At 46.4% G+C, this 8,179-nt stretch overlaps 2 protein-coding genes across 5 annotated transcripts in view; one reads left to right on the forward strand and one right to left on the reverse strand.

Annotated features, from left to right (window-relative positions):
- Positions 1–1,754: 1,754 nt before the first annotated feature.
- On the reverse strand, positions 1,755–4,154 carry LOC116578373 (histone H3.3A). Its single transcript, XM_032322627.1, has 4 exons — positions 4,029–4,154; positions 3,429–3,566; positions 3,151–3,304; positions 1,755–3,057 (listed from the first exon to the last, which is right to left on the reverse strand). Exons 2-4 carry the CDS (start codon positions 3,554–3,556, stop codon positions 2,929–2,931), a joined length of 411 nt encoding a protein of 136 aa, XP_032178518.1. The 5' UTR covers positions 3,557–3,566; positions 4,029–4,154; the 3' UTR covers positions 1,755–2,928.
- A 3,496-nt stretch (positions 4,155–7,650) lies between these two features.
- Positions 7,651–8,179, forward strand: part of UNK (unk zinc finger) — a 33,156-nt gene continuing 32,627 nt past the window's right edge. The window contains exon 1 of one of the 4 annotated variants that reach the window (XM_032322615.1): positions 7,651–8,173. In XM_032322615.1, the coding sequence (XP_032178506.1) occupies positions 8,070–8,173 (104 nt within the window). In that variant the 5' untranslated portion in view covers positions 7,651–8,069. The remainder of the gene's footprint in view (positions 8,174–8,179) is intronic. The other 3 variants (XM_032322616.1, XM_032322614.1, XM_032322617.1) reach the window with 3 other exon arrangements.

Raw genomic sequence — 8,179 nt, forward strand, 5'->3', positions numbered from 1 at the left:
TAAGTCTGCCTGGCAGAGAAAAGAGGGAGTGAAAGGTGAGACAGGACGGAGCACGGAGAGCAATGGGGGTCACCCTCGTAAGGGTGGACCTGGCTTGTGACCAGCAATTTCACAAACACCTAGGCCCTTCGGCTACCTTCTGAAGGGCACAGGCTAAGAGCTTCAAGACAAGGGCAATGAGGGCGCCTGGGTGGCTCAGTGGGTTAAGCCGCTGCCTTTGGCTCAGGTCATGATCTCAGGGTCCTGGGATCGAGTCCCGCATCGGGTTCTCTGCTCCGCGGGGAGCCTGCTTCCTCCTCTCTCTCTCTCTGCCTGCCTCTCTGCCTACTTGTGATCTCTCTGTGTCAAATGAATAAATAAAATCTTTAAAAAAAAAAAAAAAAAAAAAAAAAAAAAAAAAAAAAAAAAAAAGACAAGGGCAATGAATGGCTTGGTTCAGAATCTCCTGGTAGCGGGCCAGAGTGCTAGCACTTCCAGCCCTTAACTGGTCTGGTTGAAACCAAGTCCGTGGACAGTCAAGAAATGCAATTATTAATACACAGGTTCACCAGGCATCACTTGGCACTGTCCAGAGCAAATTGGGACACGTATCACCTTTCAGAATAGGGGGTCTGCCTGTCATTACTGAAAGCACCCCCCACCCCCACCCCGGCCCAGGAGTCAGAAAGCAATTTTCCAGGCATTTCCCCACAGAAAATTTTGTGAAATAGAAGTTATCAATTCAAATGAAGACCACTAACAAGATGAAATAGTCTCAACTTCAAAAACTTTATTTTTGTCTCATCCATCAAGGGCACAGGATACCTTCATCAGCTCCAGCTTTTGCTTTTCTCCTTACAGATTGTTCCATCCCCTAAACCCAGGGTTATCCTGTGTGGGCAGCTTCCTAGAACCAAAAGATATTTTTGCCTTCTGGGTTAAGAATGCTCAAGCGAGTCTGGAAGCACAAGCTGCACTATTTAAAGCAGCAAATTCCCAGCTGCCCAGTAAAATCCACAGACCTCTACGTCAGATGTAGGGAAGATGCGCTGGGGGAGAAGGTTCAAGTTTCACCTTACTTGGGTCATCACAACTAGTGAACTCAACAAACTGACATCACCGTAGTGAAGTCTATTCGAACTCAAGACACTGCCAGGTACACTCCCCATTAGGCCGTCCAGGATCCCGATGTCCTTCAGCAGCACAATGTTGGATCATCACAACTGGGAAGTCACTGTTCCAGAGCTGGTTACAACGAACGTTCTAGAAAACCAGCTCTTTCTATATTGGACTCCACCTCTGATGCGTCATGGAGGCTCATTAAGTTGCCAAGAATCAAACCTATTCTAGCTTGCCTCTCTCCCTAAGTCCCTTGAATTTGAAACCAAACATTTTTAAAAAATGAAGCTACTTTATGAGGGTACAACTATCTTTCTATAGCTACCAGCTCCAAATACAGAATGCTTGTCTGATGACCGGTGTGGCTCTTGTGCCCATGTCTTGCTGACATCTAGATACTATGCATACAGTGTACCATCAATGGTTAAGAAAACTAACTTTATACTGAAAAAGCAGCTTAGACCAACACGGAGTTTTAAACTTATGTTAAAATAATTTGTATAAAGAAATTTCATAATTATTTGTGTGTATAAATGGTTCCTTTGTCTACCGAGCAAAACCAGGTATGAACTAAGCTCAAACTTCAGGATACAAAGAATCTAGATAATGGATGTATTTAAGCTTTGTATATTCAAATGTAGGTTTTTGACACTTGGTTGAATAAACAAGTTTATTTGTAAATTTAGTCAACATACATAATTGACCTGAAGACTTCAGTAGAAGGGTAATTTTTAAAAACCACCTGGAAGGCCATCTCTATAGTGATTTTCCCAGGACCATGTATCAGATGTAACCTAATCGACACCATCTTAATTGGCAGAGGTTCAAGCTGGAGTTGTGTGCCCCTCCCCCACAGCAAGTTTACTCTAAGGATTATTATAATACAAACTCCACAAGGAAAAGAACTTCGGTATTGTTTCCTCTTGGTAGAGAAGAACTCAACCTAGTTATGAGACCAACCACAACACAAAGAAAAGCTGCACTAACTAGTTTAGATTATTAACAGATGATGCTGGTGTGAATAACTCGGTATTATAGTCTAGAGCCCTTATAAATAAAATCCCCCCATTAGTGTTTGCATTAATCAGCTAGAGGGTTAGTTAACATGTGGTAGAATGAGGACTTATGCAAGGTATAATTTGCAAAGCATTTTACTATTATGAAAACAAGTGCAGTCTAGTTAGGAGAAAACCAACTTGACTTTAAATTACACACACCTTAATGACAAGACTCCCCACCACATGTGAATGTAAAACATTTAATTTAAAAATGTTGACACTACAATATATAAAATAGCTATTATAAATGCACATAGTGTATTCTATAGCTGCCAGGTTTACTTTTTTTTTCTTTTCTTTTTTTTTTTTTAAGGAAACTGTAAGTTACACTGTGGTTAAGACTTGTATCTTCACCCTTGAAAAAGCCCACATTCTATCACAGTGATGTATGGTCAGACTTAACAGCCCCAATTGTTAAACACTTGGATCAAGTCATAACCAGTTTTATTGCAAAAGGACCCTGTACACATTTATCAATTCTAGTACCTTAATAGCTACCCAACAAGTCATTAACATACAGAAACATGCATCATGAGAAGCAAGAAGTATCACCCATCCCTTCTGCATATTAGCAACTTGTCACTCCTGAGCAACAGTGCTCACATCACTGAGGTCTGTGAACAGTCACTTTTCGCATTCATCCTGAGTGAAAGATGGAATGACTTAAGTACAAATGCAACATATTATAAACAATTTCTTACAAAAAAAGTCACAAATTAAACCAAAGTATTTTACAGAATTTACTACAAAACACCATAAAAACTGCCTTCACTTAAGCTCTCTCTCCCCGTATCCGGCGAGCCAACTGGATGTCTTTGGGCATGATGGTGACTCTCTTAGCGTGGATGGCACACAGATTAGTATCTTCAAATAAACCCACCAGGTACGCTTCACTGGCCTCCTGTTGAGGACAAGAGCCACACTATTAAACTCTCTTCGCGGAGGAGAAGCCACGCACGAGCCCTCCGACCCTACACAGCCGCGCTCGCCTTACCTGAAGCGCGCCAATGGCGGCGCTCTGAAACCTCAGATCGGTTTTGAAATCCTGGGCGATCTCCCTCACCAACCTCTGGAAAGGCAGCTTCCGGATCAGAAGCTCGGTGGATTTCTGGTAACGACGGATCTCCCGAAGCGCCACGGTCCCGGGCCTGCAGCGAGCAGGGGAGTGTAAGAGGACACCCGGGGACGGACTGAGCCCGGCGCCAGCCCCAGGACGCGCTCCCGCACGGGCCGCGCGCCGCCCCGTCATTGTCTGCCTGCCGCCTCGCCTACCTGTAGCGATGAGGTTTTTTCACCCCACCGGTAGAAGGGGCGCTTTTCCGGGCGGCTTTAGTGGCCAGCTGTTTGCGGGGCGCTTTCCCACCCGTGGATTTACGGGCAGTCTGCTTGGTTCGGGCCATTTTCTTTTACCTAAGGAAGACATCCGTGATTCCGGGGCCCCGGCGCTCGTCCCCCTGGGGGGTCACGGGGGGACGGGCTCGGCGCCCCTGCCCTCCCGCCTCTTCACCGCGGCAGATGGCCCGGGGCCGCCGCCTCCTCCCCCTCCCCTAATGACTCAGGCTGCGAGGAGCGGCAGCAGCCTCCCCCGGGAGGGGGGGTGCGGGGAGGAGTCACTTCCCCTCCTCGACGGGCGGAGGCCCCGCTTGCCCGGAACCCGGCGTCAGGACCTCTGAATCACCACCGGGAAAAGAGGCGGAGACGCGGTTCCGGAACGAAGCCCCAAGGGAAAACCTCCCGGACCCACACCCGACGCCGGCAGCCCGAGCAGCCCGCACCAGCCGCCCCGCACCGCACTCCGCTCCCAACGGCTGAGGCCCGCGGCATTAACGGCCAACGGGGCCTCGAACCACGAGCAAACCCGCCAACGCTTACCCAATGCCGAAGTCTTAGATCGCTTCTTCGACCGCCGCGCCGCTCCTGCTGCCCAGTAAAGAGCCGCAGTCGCCGAGCAAGGAAAAAGAAGACCCTCCAACGACCGACCAAACCGCTCTGTGCTCCAAACCCCCCCTTTGCCTCCGCTTTTATACCCACGCTTCACGCTGCGTCCCTGCGTCATAGGGGCCTCATTTGCATACACCAACGACTTTTTCTATTGGCGGGAGCTTTCGCCGACGCGCTGACATCCCCGACACAAAGGCCGTGCTTCGGCCCCGCTCCCGGATTGGTGGGCATCTAGGCCGCTGATTGGCTGTTAAAGTGGCCTAATGATTGGATGAATGCAAAGAGGAATGGACGAATCAGAGGTTAGCACGAAGCGGCTCTTCTGATTGGATAAAATGAAGCTATGTTTGGATCCTTCCCTTGGTTCCAAAGCTCTACAATAGAAAGTCAATGCAAATGAATTGCATTGGTCTGTATGAGGACTTCAGGGTCCGGATGGCTAGGAATCCAACCAAATTCGCATCTCGCCAATAAAATGCAGGAGGAGAGATTACTTCAGGGAAATTCTTATAAATATTTTCCAATGTAAAATAAAATGTGTTCCTGTGACTATTTACTTTCCCATATTGATAGTTACGTACATAGAGTAAAAGAATTAGAATTCAGCAAATCATGTTGTGCCACCAAGTATTTCATGTATCACGCATACATATACATTTTAAGCAAAAAGCAGTTCTTTTGTTGGTGGTGTAGATAGGGGTAAATAATAGACAAAAAAATATGTCAGTGTGTGGTTTTATAAGAACTGTTTTGTACATTCTTAGGCTATCACAAAATATTTTGTGATTTCAATAGCTTAAGGAAGTAGCCTTCTAAGCAACATTTTTTTGAATTATGTAATTCAACTGAATGAAATGACTGCAGACAAAATGGACATAGTCCTAGTACAACATTTACATGTCCATTCTAAATGTACATGTCCTTCTAAACAGAAGAAAATGAAATTAACACATCCCCTTGTATTTAATGGTACATTGACATAACTTCTAAGAAACACGACAAATGTATAAAAATGGTAATCCCACTTTTGCCTAAATAAATGTCTTTGATAGATTGTAATGTTCACTTCTCCTGATGATACAGGTATATAGAATACCAAAGCAGGGTGAAGTTTGAGACCAGCCAAACAAAACTCAGAAAACCGAAGTAGAGTTTTGTGCATTTTATTCCATAGTTCCCACTCTGGGTTTACTGAATTTTTTCCCCCTGAATACTTTAAATCATCCAAATTCCGTATACATGTGGATTTCAACTCAAATAATTATTGTACATAAACACAAATACCTCAAAAATTTACTTGTGACATCAAAGGTCTGCTCTCAGTATCAGCAGCAGGGGTGGGGGGTGGGAGAATGCTGGATATGAAGAAGCTGCTATGGTAAAAATATCTTTCACCCAATTTCTGGTACCAAATTCCTCTCATTTCTGCCCTCTCAATCTTAACAGGTACAATTTGTATTTAAATATCACCTATGTAAACTTTTATGCGGTAATTTGGTGAACTTTAATTTCTGCCTTCGGCACAAAGTTTACAGTAGGGGAGGAATTAAGTTTTCTGTTTCATTCATGTAATGCTGAGAAACCAAGATGGAGGCTCTTGCCCTGTCCTCAGAACCTGAGTAAAGCTAAGAATCAGGGCACTAGTTAGATCCCACACAAAAGGCTCTCAAATGTTCTGGGATGTAACCAGAAAAATACCCTGTTAACATTTTTTGACTGCCCAAATGGCCTGGAGAGGGAATTGGTTCCTAAATTAACAACCCGTTCGTGTTCCATGGATTTTCTAAAAGATCCAGAATCCTGTCTGTCCCAAGCCTCCAGAGGACAGACACTCCAGTTTTGTTTTCTTTCTTGTAGTTTGGCTGATTACTAGAGGAGAACTAATTGCTCCAGCAAAAACTAGGTAAAGATTTACATTCATCCACTTAAAGGACCATTAGTGGGAATAGTTTGTCCTTACTCGGCCGTCATACAGCTTTTTCTTTTTCCTAAGTTAGCACAGGAGAGGAAAAGCAACACAGGAAATGGGAAAGAACTAAAAATGTTTATACAATCAAAACAATGTGGAATGTGATGCAGCATGTAGGCTACTATCCTAGTTCCTGTTCTGGCATGGGCTTGCTGAGTAACTCTGTGCAAGTTACTTCTCTGAGTTTCGGTTTCCTCTTTTGTAAATTAAACAGTTTGGATGATATCATCTCCCAATTTTACCAGTCCACACTCATTTTGAAGCTTATGGTATACAGCTTACTTAAAGCCTAGTGCTGTGAACTCTATTTCTTCATTCACATCGCGCTTAGGTATTTTGGGGATAACATACAAGTCAATTACTTGGATTTAATAACAGCGTTAAAACAATACACTACAACTTTTATTTGTCCTTTTGGAATTCTTCATCTTCACACGCCCCTAGTGGTTAAACAATTGATTTGGCCTGTTTAGGAAATACCAGTTTCTCAACTTTGTGGGCTGACAGTTTGGCTTCTGATGTGAGGTTACTGGGGACTAAATAAAATAAGTGTCATTCTCAAACATTAACAGTTTTCCATTCACTCCACCCTCCCGCATCCCCAAGGTTAATTGGGAACATTTCTCTTTAACGTGACAATCACTAGACTAGTTAACCTATCTAATCAAATATAAATCAGTCTTAAACACATGGGATTTAAATAGATTCATTATGGAAAGCAAAGTTAAATGACAAGTGTCAATATTTTATCTACGAAGAACTTCAAAAGGGGGGGCGCCTGGGTGGCTCAGTGTGTTAAAACCTCAGCCTTTGGCTCAGGTCATGATCCCAGGGTCCTGGGATGGAGCCCCCCATCTGGCTCTCTGCTCGGCAGGGAGCCTGCTTTCCTTCCCCTCTGCCTGCCTCTCTGCCTACTTGTGATCTCTGTCAAATAAATAAAACCTTAAAAAAAAAAAACCTTCATAAAGGTGGAATTGGCTGACTTGACAAAAGCCACACAGTGAAGAACTTCGCCCGACGAGTGGGAATCGGGCTCGGAAAACCCAGAAAAGCTGACTTCCGGAGCAGGAAACTGCAGTGGGTCATCAACCGCACCCCCGACTCAACCCCAGGCTCGGCCTCAGGACACTAGGCGACGCTTTTCAACACCCCTGCAACTTGCTAGTGTACCTGAGACTGTTCTAGACGGAGATTAAATTCGTCCTTGGCCCCTAACGTACTGGAAACAAGTCGGTCATGCCAGGCGTCGAGCTGGGGAGGGACCCAAGCCGTGGAGTTCCAGGTTTCAGGGTTGGTAAAGGTTTACGCGCGTCTCAGCAAAGGCGCGGGAACGGAGTACTGCGTCGTGCAGCTCTACTTTAGCAAAGATTTCTCAGGCTGACTTCTGGTAGGCAGACTTTCCTTCATGCCTCCCCCGTTAGCCTGGTCGCAGGCATGAAGAGGATGTTGGCGGACTGCAGGTGCCTGCAGCACAAAGGCCCAGAGCTAAGGACGGACAATACAGATTCTGAAGCACGGCTGGGGCCGGCATCAGCACTGAACCTAAGACCTTGTAAGTCTGGTGGCGAGATAATTATTACACTGTTGGTGGTGAAACTACACTTGGACTGCTTCACAGAGGTCGTCAGGGCCTCTCTAGCTGCGGGCCCTTTCCACTCCAGAGGCTCCAGTTTCAAGGAAAGCTCTCCTACGACACTGGAAACGCACTCTTAAGAAGCAGGGACGCAGCAGGACTGCAATGCCCACAAGCCGTGGCGGGCCCTGAGCATCCGGGACACCGTCCGCAAGGATCCCTGGGTATTGTGGTCCATGCCTTTGGCAGCAACCCTCTGCCGACGGTAAAATTCCAGCCGAACGGAGGACCACAACTCCCAGCAACCCTTGCTGCCGTGCGGGGGGTCTTCACGTTCTCGTGGCGCGGCGCAGGCGCACTGGGTCCTCGGCGCGGACCGCGCAGACTGAATAATAAAAGGGGAGCGGCGAAGAGGCAGGAAGACAGGACCATGTCGAAGGGCCCCGGGCCCGGCGGCTCCGCAGCTTCCTCGGCGCCCCCGGCCGCTACCGCTCAGGTGCTGCAGGCACAGCCCGAGAAACCGCAGCACTACACGTACGT

The sequence above is a fragment of the Mustela erminea genome, chromosome 18 (genome assembly GCF_009829155.1).
Source record: "Mustela erminea isolate mMusErm1 chromosome 18, mMusErm1.Pri, whole genome shotgun sequence".
In the NCBI taxonomy this organism is placed as follows: Eukaryota; Metazoa; Chordata; class Mammalia; order Carnivora; family Mustelidae; genus Mustela; species Mustela erminea.

Coding starts and splice junctions, on each gene's coding strand:
- LOC116578373 (XM_032322627.1), bottom strand. CDS start 3,556: ATGGCCCGAACCAAGCAGACTGCCCGTAAATCCACGGGTGGGAAAGCG. Junction 3,305..3,428: donor AAAAAACCTCATCGCTACAG/GTAGGCGAGGCG, acceptor TGCTCGCTGCAG/GCCCGGGACCGTGGCGCTTC. Junction 3,058..3,150: donor CCGCCATTGGCGCGCTTCAG/GTAAGGCGAGCG, acceptor TGTCCTCAACAG/GAGGCCAGTGAAGCGTACCT.